This window comes from Heptranchias perlo, chromosome 13 (genome assembly GCF_035084215.1).
Source record: "Heptranchias perlo isolate sHepPer1 chromosome 13, sHepPer1.hap1, whole genome shotgun sequence".
NCBI classification, from domain to species: Eukaryota; Metazoa; Chordata; class Chondrichthyes; order Hexanchiformes; family Hexanchidae; genus Heptranchias; species Heptranchias perlo.
This window is the reverse complement of record NC_090337.1, coordinates 66,556,290-66,571,254: the sequence shown is the minus strand read 5'-3', so window position 1 is coordinate 66,571,254 and position 14,965 is coordinate 66,556,290. Positions and strand designations below refer to the sequence as shown.

The 14,965-nt window shown below is 43.0% G+C and overlaps 1 protein-coding gene across 1 annotated transcript in view; it reads right to left on the bottom strand.

Annotated features, from left to right (window-relative positions):
* The window catches only part of d2hgdh (D-2-hydroxyglutarate dehydrogenase), a 63,689-nt gene that overhangs the window by 28,665 nt on the left and 20,059 nt on the right, over positions 1-14,965 (bottom strand). Inside the window, exons 2-3 of the mRNA XM_067995643.1 lie at positions 9,653-10,049; positions 3,892-3,949 (exon numbers count right to left, since the gene is read on the bottom strand). Of these exons, the coding sequence (XP_067851744.1) occupies positions 3,892-3,949; positions 9,653-10,010 (416 nt within the window). The 5' untranslated portion in view covers positions 10,011-10,049. The remainder of the gene's footprint in view (positions 1-3,891; positions 3,950-9,652; positions 10,050-14,965) is intronic.

Below are 14,965 nucleotides of genomic sequence, written 5' to 3'. Positions count from 1 at the left end.
ATCATCACTAATCATAAACACAGCCAATCACACGCCATCATTACTAATCATAAACACAGCCAATCACACGCCGTCATTATTGAATAACTGAAACATGGCTACATAAAGAACAGAATAGGCAACTAAATTTTGCAGGTTATAACATAATCAGAGAGGATAGGGAAAGAAGTGGGGGTGGAATAGCTATAGTAATTAGAGATAACATTATAGCAGTAGTAAAAAGGGACATAACTAACAGAAGGATAGGAAAAGAATGCATATGGATTGAAATAAAAGATAAGAAGGAATCGATCACACTAATAGGGGTATATTACAGACCACCTAATAGTGCAAAGGAGGTGGAGGAGGAAATATATAAGCAAATGTGCAAAATGAGTAAAGGACATAGAATAATAATCATGGGAGATTTTAACTATCCCCAAATAAACTGGCAAGAAGAGGTAGGTAAAGGGGTACAGGGAATGGAGTTTTCACAATGTGTGCAGGACTCCTTTCTTACCCAGTTATGTAAAAAGCCCAAGAGAAGAAGCACTGCTGGATCTAGTAATGAACCAGAACAGATAAGAGAAGTAAGCGTAGGGGAGCATCTAGGTAATAGCGATCACAACATAATAAGTTTTAAGATAAAGATAGAGAAGGACATAAGTAAGACAAAGACCAAAGTAATAAATTGGAAAAAAACTGATTTTCAGGGGATGAGAATGGAACTAGGGAAAGTAAAATGGAAAAATTTACTGCTAAACAAAGAACTAGAACAGCAGTGGGAAACATTTAAAACAGTGATCAAGAGAGTCCAGGAGAAATATATCCCACTAAAAAGAACGAGCTAGCCAGTAATGATACACAATAGATGAATAAAGAAATAAGGGCAAAATTGAAACTAAGAAAAAGGCATACCGTAACAACATAGACAACAAAGGAGGATGGCAAAAGAGAATACAAAAAGGTTAGGAAAGAAGTCAAAAAAACAATGAGGAAGGCAAAGAGAAAGTATTCTACAGACACATAAATAACAAAAGAATAATCAGGATAGAGATAGGGCCACTAAGGGATACACACAATAAACTCAAGGGGGTTGGAGTACAAGAGTACGGAAGTCTTGCTGCAATTGTACAGGGCTTTGGTGAAACCACACCTGGAGTACTGTGTACAGTTTTGGTCTCCTTACCTAAGAAAGGATATACTTGCCTTAGAGGTGGTGCAACGAAGGTTCATTAGATTGATTCCTGGGATGAGAGGGTTGTCCTATGAGAGATTGAGTAGAATGGGCCTATACTCTCTGGAGTTTAGAAGAATGAGAGGTGATCTCATTGAAACATATAAGATTATGAGGGGGCTTGACAGGGTAGATGCTGAGAGGTTGTTTCCCCTGGCTGGAGAGTCTAGAACTAGGGGACATTTAGGGCTGAGATGAGAAAAAATTTCTTCACTCAGAGGGTTGTGAATCTTCCCCAGAGGGCTGTGGATGCTCAGTCATTGAGTATATTCAAGGCTGAGATCGATAGTTTTTGGACTCCAAGGTAACCAAGGGATATGGGGATTGGGCGGGAAAGTGGAGTTGAGGTCGAAGATCAGCCATGATCTTATTGAATGGCGGAGCAGGCTCGAGGGGCCATACGGCCTAATCCTGCTTCTATTTCTAATGTTCTTTTGTTCTAACTCACAGCAAATGACAGAGAAATGGCTGAAATATTAAGTAATTACTTTGCCTCAGTATTTACCAGGGAGACTATCATGGTAGGCATGACATTAGAAAAAGAGATCAAAAAAGATATAAAAGACATTTAAGATAGAAAGGGGGAGATCATTGGTAAACTAATCAAACTTAGAGAGGATAAAATCCCTGGTGCGGATGGATTGCATCCATGCATATTAAAAGAAGTTAGGGAAGAGAGAGCAGAGGCACTATTAAATATATATAAAAATTCATTAGAAAAGGGAATAGTGCCAGAGGACAGGTGGACAGCTAATGTGATTCCTGTATTTAAAAAGGGAGACAGAACCAGTCCAGGGAACTATAGACCAGTTAGCTTAATATCAGTGGTAGGAAAAATAATGGAATCCTTACTCAAAGATGTAATAGAAAAACATCAAGAAACCAAAAATATAATAAAGAACAGTTAGCATGGATTTCAAAAGGGAAGGTCATGCCTGACCAACCTTATTGAATTCTTTGAAGAAGTAACAGAAAGGGAAGACAAGGGCAATGCAGTAGATGTAATATATTTGGATTATCAAAAGGCCTTCAATAAGGTACCGTACAGTAGATTCATGACTAAGGTCAGGGGACAAGTAGCAGAATGGATAGCAAGCTGGCTACAAAACAGAAAACAGAGAGTAGGGGTTAAAGGTAGTTGCTCAGACTGGCAAAAGGTGGGAATTGGTGTTCCACAAGGATTGGTGCTGGGACCACTATTGGGGTAGAGGTGCAGTGGGATCTGGGGTACAGATACACAAATTGCTAAAAGTAGCGATGCAGGTTAATAAGGCCATAAAAAAGGCAAACCAAACACTGGGGTTTATTTCTACAGGGATAGAATTGAAGAGCAAAGAAGTTATGTTAAACTTGTAGAGAACCTTGATTAGACCACACTTGGTGTACTGTGAGTACTGTACTTGAGTTTTGGTCTCCATGATATAGAGGCACTGGAGAAGGTGTACAAAAGGTTTACTAGGGATGATACCAGAACTGAGAGGTTATAACTATCAGTAAAGATTGAACAAGCTGGGGCTCTTTTCTCTAGAAAAAAGACTAAGGGGTGACCTAATAGAGGGCTTTAAGATTATATAAGGATTTGAGAGGGTAGACGGAGAGGTGATGTTTCCACTTGTGGGGGAGACCAGAACTAGGGGCAATAAATAAAAGATAGTCATTAATAAATCCAATAGGGAATTCAGGAGAAACTTCTTTACCCAGAGAGTGGTTAGAATGTGGAACTCACTACCACATGGAGTAGTTGAGGCGAATAGCATAGATACATTTAAGGGGAAGCTAGATAAACACATGAGGGAGAAAGGAATAGAAGGATATGTTGATAGGGTTAGAGGAACTAGGGAGGATGGGAGGGAGGAGACTCATGTGGAGCATAAACACCGGCATAGACCTGTTGGGCCAAATGGCCTTTCTGTGCCGTACATTCTATGTGATTCTATGTAATTACTAATCATAAACACAGCCAATCACACTGCCTCAGAGCCCATCAATTACACCCTCAGAGCCCATCAATCACACCCTCAGAGCCCATCAATCACACCCTCAGAGCCCATCAATCACACCCTCAGAGCCCATCAATCACACCCTCAGAGCCCATCAATCACACCCTCAGAGCCCATCAATCACACCCTCAGAGCCCATCAATCACACCCTCAGAGCCCATCAATCACACACCCTCAGAGCCCATCAATCACACCCTCAGAGCCCATCAATCACACACCCTCAGAGCCCATCAATTACACCCTCAGGGCCCATCAATCACACCCTCAGGGCCCATCAATCAATCACACAGCCTCAGAGCCAATCACACTGCGAATATTAGTGCCAATCACACAGTCAATGCCAAACACAGTGCAAACGTTAGTGCCAATCACTAGGTGATATTCAGCACCATCACACACAAAGCATTCAAAGTGCGTAATCCAGCCCAACTCTGCTGTATCTTGTGCACTGTGTAAACCGCTCAGGGCCTCAGACATGTTTGTAATTCAGACTGACCATGTGTTATTGTACTCGTGATATGACCAGCTTGGGACTGTCTGTACTTCACTTCAATCCAATCCCAGGATTTACTACACACCATATAAATTAGCCCTGGACCTTGTGTGCTTATGGAATGTGAGTAATAGAAATATTACATGAAAGGAACTCTCTCTCAAAGACTGAAGGTGCAGTACCTGAGGATCTGAGAAACCTCTTCTGTTGTCCGAGGTCTTAGTAACAATTGGCTGTGGCCTACAGTTTTAAAAAAAAGAACTTAATAGTAATTAATTATCCATTAATCAATAATAATCAGAGTAAATCATAGAATCATAAAATGATACAGCACAGGAGGCCGCCATTCGGCCCATCGTGCCTGTGCCGGCTCTTTGAAAGAGCTATCCAATTAGTCCCACTGCCCTGCTCTTTCCCCGTAGCCCTACAAATTTTCCCTCTTCAAGTATTTATCCACGTCCCTTTCGAAAATTATTATTGAACCTGCTTCCACCGCACTTTCAGGCAGTGCATTCCAGATCATAACAACTCGCTGCATAAAAAATGTCTTCCTCATGTTGCCTCATCATACATCATATCACAATAATCAATAATCTTCAGATTATAAAATATCACCATCTGAAGCTGGTTAGCAACACACAGCATGCTCCTGATCAAGGTGTAGACACTTCTGGTCTTGCTAGGTGATATTCCAGCTCCCTAATTAGATAATCTAGAGGCACCAGTACTGGGACAGAACGGAGCTGTACCGCTGGGACGGGCTGCACCTGAACCGGGCTGGGACCAAGGAAAGGATAAATAGAGTGGTAAAAAGGACTTTTCCTTTTTCCAGGTTCCACATGTACGCTGACGACACCCAGCTCTTCTCACAACCACCTCCCTCGACCCCTCCAATGCCTCTCATTTGTCACATTGCTTGTCCGACATCCAGTACTGGATGAGCAAAACTTTCCTCCAACTAAACATTGGGAAGACCAAAGCCATTGCCTTTGGTCCCCACCGCAAATTCCGTTCCCTAGTCACCGACTCCATCCCTCTCTCTGGCCACTGTCTGAGGCTGAACCAGACTGTTTGCAACCTTGGCGTCCTATTTGATCCCGAGATGAGCTTCCGACCCCATATCCGCTCCATCACCTACTTCCACCCGTAACATCGCCCGTCTCCGCCCCTGCCTCAGCTCATCTGCTGCTGAAACCCTCATCCGTGCCTTTGTTACCTCCAGACTGGACTATTCCAATGGTCTCCTGGCTGGCCTCCCATCATCCACCCTCCATAAACTTGAGCTCATTCAAAACTCTGCTGCCCGTATCCTAACTCGCACCAAGTCCCGTTCTCCCATCACTCCTGTACTCGCTGACCTACATTGGTTCCCGGTCGGGGAAGGCCTTGATTTTAAAATTCTCGTCCTTGTTTTCAAATCCCACCATGGCCTCGCCCCTCCCTATCTCTGTAACCTCCTCCAGCCCTACAACCCTCCAAGATCTCTGCACTTCTCTAATTCTTGCCACTTGCGCATCCCCGATTTTAATCGCTCCACCATTGGCTGCCGTGCCTTCAGCTGCCTAGGCCCTAAGCTCTGGAATTCCCTCCCGAAACCTCTCTACCTCTCTCCTCCTTTAAGACACTCCTTAAAATCTACCTCTTTGACCAAGCTTTTACTACGTCAAGGGCGCTATATAAATGCAAGTTGTAGCTGTTTAAACTAATAAATGGGGGGGGGTGGGCTCAGTCAGAAACAATATTAAAAATGATAGTTTAAAGAATTTTATAAAGGGATAAGAGCAGAGTTCACAAACAGGTGATACTCCAGGTGAAGGGACTACTAAAATAACCAAAGTAGTCACAGCAGGAGTGACAAATAAGAAACGTGTTAAGTTAAACGGTGTGAGAAAGACAGCATCAGGGCAGAAGGACAGGTTAGGGTCTCTTGCTCAAATAGGAATTTTATTTACTAATACATAGAGTTTAAGAAATAAATTGAGTGAATTAGAGGCTCAAATACAGCCAATGCGGGAAATGGAGCCAATGCGGGTGGATGGAGTTAGGATACAGATCAGCCATGATCTCATTGAATGGTGGAACAGGCTCGAGGGGCTGAAATGGCCTACTCCTGTTCCTATGTAAGGTCCAGTATTAGGGACTCGGGAATCGGAAGTACGTCGTCAAAATTTGCGGACGACACCAAATTGGGGGGCATAGTTAATACCAAGGAAGACTGACAAAATACAGGAAGGCATTAATATTGGCAAATTAATCTCAATATAGATAAGTGTGAGGTATTACATTTTGGTAGGAAGAATAAGGGGGCCACATACTGCTTGGATAATAAGAGTCTAAATGGGGTAGAGGAGCAGAGAGATCTGGGGGTAAAGATACGCAAATCACTAAAAGTAGCGACGCAGGTTAATAATATTTCTGCCATTTTGCTGTCATTACCTGTGAGTTTATCTTCTGAATCCCTGAGAGGCCCTATCCCTATCCTGATTTTTCTTTTGTTATTTATGTTTCTGTAGAATACTTTACTGTTTCTTTTTATATTCCTTGATAATTTAATTTCGTAGTTTCTCTTTGCCTTCCTTATTGCTTTTTTTAAACTTTTCTAACCTTTTCGTATTCCCTTTCGTCATCCTCTCCTTTATTGTCTTTGTACTTAGTGAATGCCTTTTTCTTTAGTTTCAATTTTGCCCTTATTTCTTTATTCATCCATGGTGAGTCATTACTGGCTAGTTTGTTCTTGCTTTTTGGTGGGATATATTTCTTCTGGACTCTATTGGTCACTGTTTTAAATTTGCTTTTCTATTTCTTTGTCAGTAAATTTTTCCAGTTTATTTTCCCTAGTTCCATTCTCAACCCCTGAAAATCAGCTTATTTCCAATTTATTTTTTTGGCCTTTGTCTTACTTATGTGCTTCTCAATCTTTATCTTAAACCTTATTATGTGTGATCACTATTGCCTTGATGTTCCCCTACGATTACTTCTCTTATCTGTTCTGGTTCATTTCCTATTACTAGATCCAGCAGTGTTTCCTCTCTTGTTGAGTTTTTCACATACTGGATAAGAAATGAGTCCTGCACACATTGTGAAAACTCCATTCCCCGTATCCCTTTACCTACCTCTTCTTGCCAGTTTATTTGGGGATAGTTAAAATATCCCATGAATATTATTCTTGGTCCTTTACTCATTTCACATATTTCTTCCTCCACCTCCTTTCCACTACTAGGTGGTCTGTAGTATACCCCTATTAGCGGAATCGATCCCTTATCTTTTATTTCTATCCATATGGATTCCGTTTCTATCCTTCCGTTAGTGATGTCCCTTTTTTCTACTGCCATTGTTATCTCTAATTAGTACAGCTTCTCCTTGTCTCTTCCTTCCCTATCCTCTCTGATTATGTTATAACCTGCAATATTTAGTTGCCGGTCCTGTTCTTTATGTAGCCATGTTTCTGTTATTCCGACTACATCTGGCTCCTCGCTATGGATTATTGCCTCCAGTTCCCCTGTTTTATTTTGGACGCTGTGTACATTGCTGTATAGGCTGCTTAATTCATGTTCAATAGTTGTTCCTTTTACTTGATCTTTAGCAGTCCTTTTAAACTTCTGTTTTATAACTGTATTTGTTCCTTGATTGTTTATGTTATCTTTATTCCTTACCCTGGTCTGACCTTCACACTCATTTCCTGTTTCTTTTATCTTTAAGCTTTCGTTTTTGCTACAAGATCCCTCCCCCCACGTTGCTAGTTTAAAGCCTTCTGCACAGCCCTATTTATCCTTTCCACTCGGACTCTGGTCCCATTCCAGTTCAGGTGGAGCCCGTCCCAGTGATACGGCTCCTTCCTCTCCCAGTACTGGTGCCAGTGTCCCATGAAATGGAACCTCTCCTTCCCACACCAGTCTTTCAGCCATGCGTTCACCTTCCTGATCTGCCTATTCCTCAGCCAATTAACACGTGGCTCAGGTACTAATCCTGAGATTACCACTCGAGGTCCTGCTTTTTAAGTTTAGTTCCGAGCTTCTTGTATTCCCTTAACAGGACCTCCTCTTTATTCTTCCTTATGTCATTGGTGCCGACATGGGTCATGACAACTGGATCCTCCCCCTCCCTTTCCAAGTTCCTCTCCAGTTGCTCCAAGATGTCCTTTACCTTTGCACCAAGTAGGCAACACACCCTCCTGGACTCTCGGTCATGAATGCGGAGGACGCTATCTATCCTCCTGATTATAGAATCCCCTATGACTACAACCTTTCTATTCTGATCCTCTCCCCCTTTGACTGCCTCCTGCTCCATGGTGCCATGGTTAACATTCTGGGCATCCTCCCTGCAGCCTTCATCCTTATCCTCACAGGTATAAAGTACCTTGTACCTGTCAGATAGAACCAGTGTCTGCGGGACCTCCTTCTCTCCCCCCCCCCACCCCCGTTATGTGTCAGAGTGTCTCTAACTCGCACTCCAGCTCGAAAACTCTGAGCTGGAGCGTCTGAAGCCAGAGAGCTTTACTGCAGATGTGGCAATCCGGGGTAGTCTCGCTGTCCACAAACTTCCACATATTACAGTCCCAACACACAGCCTGTACTGCCACTTCTAGTTTCTATTTATTTAATTAGTAGTTTATTTCTAGGACTAATAGAATCACTTGAGATCTAGATTATATTTAATAAATGGATTTAGCTTGATTTCAAAATAAGTAGTAATTACTTAGCCTTTTTTAAAAAAGTATGTATTTTTTATTTAAGTTTTAAAAATTGATAGATTTGTTTATAGTCCCTTGGTTTAAATCACTTAACAGCTCCTTCCCCCACTGCACCGAATTCCCAAACTCACCAAATTCCCAGTTGAAAGTCCTCACTCTTTTAGCAACTCACTGCATTAAAAGTTCACTCTCTGTCCTTACCAAACTCTGTGCTCTATTTAAAATTACTTTAAACGTAATTATATTATGATCGCTATTACCTAGATGTTCTCCCACTGAAACACACTCCACTTGCCCTGCTTCATTCCCCAGAACTAGATCCAGCATTGCTTCCTTCCTCGTTGGGCTAGAAACATACTGAAAGTTCTCCTGTACACATTTTAGGAATTATTCACCCTCCTTGCCCTTTACTCTGTTTTTTCCCAGTCTATGTTAGGATAATTGAAGTCCCCGACTATTACTGCTCTATTATTTTTACATTTCTCTGAAATTTGACTACAGATTCGCTCCTCTATCTCTTTCTCATTATTTGGGGGTCTGTAGTAATCACCCAGCAGTGTAACAACTCCTTTTCTGTTCCTTAACTCTAACCAAATAGATTCAATCTTTGAACCCTCGAGTATATCAATCCTCTGTAGAACTGTAACATTAACCTTGATCAATACTGCCACCCTCTCCCTTTTCTTTTTCCTTTCCCTCCTGAATACACTGTAGCCAGGAATGTTTAGTTCCCATTCCTGCCCATGTTTAAGCCAGGTCTCTGTTATAGCCAGTATATCATAACCCCATGTGGCAATTTGTGCCTGTAGCTCATCATCCTTATTTGTAATACTCCTTGCATTAACACACATGCATTCCAACACCATGCTAGTCTGCTTTGCTTTTTTCCTCCAATTCCTGCACTTTCTACACTATTCTTTATTCTCTTGTTATCTGTCCCTCCTAGATTGCTATGCACCTTGTCTCTCCTCTCTGCTGCTACATCCTGGTTCCCCTCCCTCTGACAAATTAGTTGAAACCCTCCCCAGTACTCATTCACTTACTCACTAAGAAATGCACAAGAATAGCCGAGGACAACACCCCACTTTATTCTCTCTTCATATAGAGAAATGCCTGATCTCCACCAATCCCTGCCCTGCATGACTAGAAGACTGAGAGAATTTCACCATGGGACAAATGATGAGATTATCCTGAGCCCTCACACCCTGGGATGCCTATATCTTGCCTGGATCCAAGAGGAAACGCAGACCTACCTCGCATTGTCCGCAGCCAGTCCACATTGCTCGCTTCCAGAACATCGGGGTCAGTCACCACACGACCAGGCAGCAGACCGTCAAAGAACATCAAGTCTTCCTTCGTGACAACCGCAAACGGTAACCGTTGGACACCGTATTGCACACTGGTGAACTCCACCTCTTGGTCCCTGTAACTCGCGGTCGAGTGAAACTGCCTCCTCCTCAGCTGCAGTTGGACATCACGTTTGCAGAGCACAGTTGGCATGGGGAGATAGGCTTGTGAGTCCCGCTCTGATCGTTTGGGCGTCCATGAAAATGCCTTGGCTTTTCCGCCATGGATAAGCCCCCGTTTGAACAGGGCGCTGCGACACTGCATTGCACAGCACAGGAGGACTAAAGGACAGGCACTGTGAACCTATTGCACAGGAGGAGAGACAGACATGAGAAACTAATGATAGAAGGAGAGACAGACCATGAGAATCTAATGATAGAAGGAGAGACAATGTGGAAAATTGCCCTGGTATGTCCTGTCCACAAAAAGCAGGACAAATCCAATCCGGCCAATTACCGCCCCATCAGTCCACTCTCAATCATCAGCAAAGTGATGGAAGGTGTCGTCGACAGTGCTATCAAGCGGCACTTACTCACCAATAACCTGCTCACCGATGCTCAGTTTGGGTTCCGCCGGGACCACTCGGCTCCAGACCTGATTACAGCCTTGGTCCAAACATGGACAAAAGAGCTGAATTCCAGAGGTGAGGTGAGAGTGACTGCCCTTGACATCAAGGCAGCATTTGACCGAGTGTGGCACCAAGGAGCCCTAGTAAAATTGAAGTCAATGGGAATCAGGGGGAAAACTCTCCAGTGGCTGGAGTCATACCTAGCACAAAGGAAGATGGTACTGGTTGTTGGAGGCCAATCATCTCAGCCCCAGGACATTGCTGCAGGAGTTCCTCAGGGCAGTGTCCTAGGCCCAACCATCGTCAGCTGCTTCATCAATGACCTTCCCTCCATCGAAAGGTCAGAAATGGGGATGTTCGCTGATGACTGCACAGTGTTCAGTTCCATTCGCAACCCCTCAGATAATGGAGCAGTCCGAGCCTGCATGCAGCAAGACCTGGACAACATGCAGGTTTGGGCTCATAAGTGGCAAGTAGCATTTGCGTCAGACAAGTGCCAGGCAATGACCATCTCCAACAAGAGAAAGTCTAACCACCTCCCCTTGACATTCAACGGCATTACCATCGCCGAATCCCCCACCATCAACATCCTGGGGGTCACCATTGACCAGAAACTTAACTGGACCGGCCATATAAATACTGTGGCTACAAGAGCAGGTCAGAGGCTGGGTATTCTGCCGCAAGTGACTCACTAAAGCCTTTCCACCATCGACAAGGCACAAGTCAGGAGTGTGATGGAATACTCTCCACTTGCCTGGATGAGTGCAGCTCCAACAACACTCAAGAAGCTCGACACCATCCAGGACAAAGCAGCCCGTTTGATTGGATCCCCATCTACCACCCTAAACAGTCACTCCCTTCACCACCTGCGCACTGCGGCTGCAGTGTGTACCATCCACAGGATGCACTGCAGCAACTCGCCAAGGCTTCTTCGACAGCACCTCCCAAACCCGCGACCTCTACCACCTAGAAGGACAAGAGCAGGAGGTACATGGGAACAACACCAGCTGCACGTTCCCCTCCAAGTCACACACCATCCCGACTTGGAAATATATTGCCATTCCTTCATTGTCGCTGGGTCAAAATCCTGGAACTCCCTTCCTAACAGCACTGTGGGAGAACCTTCACCACACAGACTGCAGCGGTTCAAGAAGGCGGCTCACCACCACCTTCACAAGGGCAATTTAGGGATGGGCAATAAATGCTGACCTTGCCAGCGACGCCCTCATCCCATGAACGAATAAAAATAAATGAGAATCTAATGATAGAAGGAGGGACAGACCATGAGAATCTAATGATAGACGGAGGGACGGACCATGAGAATCTAATGATAGAAGAAGAGACAGACCATGAGAATCTAATGATAGAAGGAGGGACAGACCATGAGAATCTAATGATAGAAGAAGAGACAGACCATGAGAATCTAATGATAGAAGGAGGGACAGACCATGAGAATCTAATGATAGAAGGAGGGACAGACCATGAGAATCTAATGATAGAAGGAGGGACAGACCATGAGAATCTAATGATAGACGGAGGGACGGACCATGAGAATCTAATGATAGAAGAAGGGACAGACCATGAGAATCTAATGATAGAAGAAGGGACAGACCATGAGAATCTAATGATAGACGGAGGGACTGACCATGAGAATCTAATGATAGAAGAAGAGACAGACCATGAGAATCTAATGATAGAAGAAGAGACAGACCATGAGAATCTAATGATAGAAGAAGAGACAGACCATGAGAATCTAATGATAGAAGGAGGGACAGACCATGAGAATCTAATGATAGAAGGAGGGACAGACCATGAGAATCTAATGATAGAAGGAGGGACATACCATGAGAATCTAATGATAGAAGGAGGGACAGACCATGAGAATCTAATGATAGAAGGAGGGACATACCATGAGAATCTAATGATAGAAGAAGAGACAGACCATGAGAATCTAATGATAGAAGGATGGACAGACCATGAGAATCTAATGATAGAAGGAGGGACAGACCATGAGAATCTAATGATAGAAGAAGAGACAGACCATGAGAATCTAATGATAGAAGGAGGGACAGACCATGAGAATCTAATGATAGAAGGAGGGACAGATCATGAGAATCTAATGATAGAAGGAGGGACAGACCATGAGAATCTAATGATAGAAGAAGAGACAGACCATGAGAATCCAATGATAGAAGGAGGGACAGACCATGAGAATCTAATGATAGAAGGAGGGACAGATCATGAGAATCTAATGATAGGAGGAGGGACGGACCATGAGAATCTAATGATAGACGGAGGGACAGATCATGAGAATCTAATGATAGAAGAAGGGACAGACCATGAGAATCTAATGATAGAAGGAGGGACAGACCATGAGAATCTCATGAATGAAGGAGGGACAGACCATGAGAATCTAATGATAGAAGAAGAGACAGACCATGAGAATCTAATGATAGACGGAGGGACAGATCATGAGAATCTAATGATAGGAGGAGGGACAGACCATGAGAATCTAATGATAGAAGAAGAGACAGACCATGAGAATCTAATGATAGAAGAAGGGACAGACCATGAGAATCTAATGATAGAAGGAGGGACAGACCATGAGAATCTAATGATAGAAGAAGGGACAGACCATGAGAATCTAATGATAGACGGAGGGACAGATCATGAGAATCTAATGATAGGAGGAGGGACAGACCATGAGAATCTAATGATAGAAGAAGAGACAGACCATGAGAATCTAATGATAGAAGAAGGGACAGACCATGAGAATCTAATGATAGAAGGAGGGACAGACCATGAGAATCTAATGATAGAAGGAGGGACTGATCATGAGAATCTAATGATAGAAGGAGGGACTGATCATGAGAATCTAATGATAGAAGGAGGGACAGATCATGAGAATCTAATGATAGAAGGAGGGACAGATCATGAGAATCTAATGATAGAAGGAGGGACAGACCATGAGAATCTAATGATAGAAGGAGGGACAGACCATGAGAATCTAATGATAGAAGGAGGGACAGATCATGAGAATCTAATGATAGAAGGAGGGACGGACCATGAGAATCTAATGATAGAAGGAGAGACAGATCATGAGAATCTAATGATAGAAGGAGGGACAGATCATGAGAATCTAATGATAGAAGGAGAGACAGATCATGAGAATCTAATGATAGAAGGAGGGACGGACCATGAGAATCTAATGATAGAAGGAGAGACAGACCATGAGAATCTAATGATAGAAGAAGGGACTGATCATGAGAATCTAATGATAGAAGGAGGGACTGATCATGAGAATCTAATGATAGAAGGAGGGACTGATCATGAGAATCTAATGATAGAAGGAGGGACAGACCATGAGAATCTAATGATAGAAGAAGGGACTGATCATGAGAATCTAATGATAGAAGGAGGGACTGATCATGAGAATCTAATGATAGAAGGAGGGACTGATCATGAGAATCTAATGATAGAAGGAGGGACAGACCATGAGAATCTAATGATAGAAGGAGGGACAGACCATGAGAATCTAATGATAGAAGAAGGGACAGACCATGAGAATCTAATGATAGAAGGAGGGACAGACCATGAGAATCTAATGATAGAAGGAGGGACAGACCATGAGAATCTAATGATAGAAGGAGAGACAGATCATGAGAATCTAATGATAGAAGGAGGGACTGATCATGAGAATCTAATGATAGAAGGAGGGACAGATCATGAGAATCTAATGATAGAAGGAGGGACAGATCATGAGAATCTAATGATAGAAGAAGAGACAGATCATGAGAATCTAATGATAGAAGGAGGGACAGATCATGAGAATCTAATGATAGAAGGAGGGACTGATCATGAGAATCTAATGATAGAAGGAGGGACAGATCATGAGAATCTAATGATAGACGGAGGGACAGACCATGAGAATCTAATGATAGAAGGAGGGACAGACCATGAGAATCTAATGATAGACGGAGGGACAGACCATGAGAATCTAATGATAGAAGGAGGGACAGATCATGAGAATCTAATGATAGAAGGAGGGACAGATCATGAGAATCTAATGATAGACGGAGGGACAGACCATGAGAATCTAATGATAGAAGGAGGGACAGATCATGAGAATCTAATGATAGAAGAAGAGACAGACCATGAGAATCTAATGATAGACGGAGGGACAGATCATGAGAATCTAATGATAGAAGAAGAGACAGACCATGAGAATCTAATGATAGACGGAGGGACAGATCATGGGAATCTAATGATAGAAGGAGGGACAGACCATGAGAATCTAATGATAGAAGAAGAGACAGACCATGAGAATCTAATGATAGACGGAGGGACAGATCATGAGAATCTAATGATAGAAGGAGGGACAGATCATGAGAATCTAATGATAGAAGGAGGGACAGATCATGAGAATCTAATGATAGACGGAGGGACAGATCATGAGAATCTAATGATAGAAGGAGGGACAGACCATGAGAATCTAATGATAGAAGGAGGGACAGACCATGAGAATCTAATGATAGAAGGAGGGACAGACCATGAGAATCTAATGATAGAAGAAGAGACAGACCATGAGAATCTATTGATAGACGGAGGGACAGATCATGAGAATCTAATGATAGAAGGAGGGACAGACCAT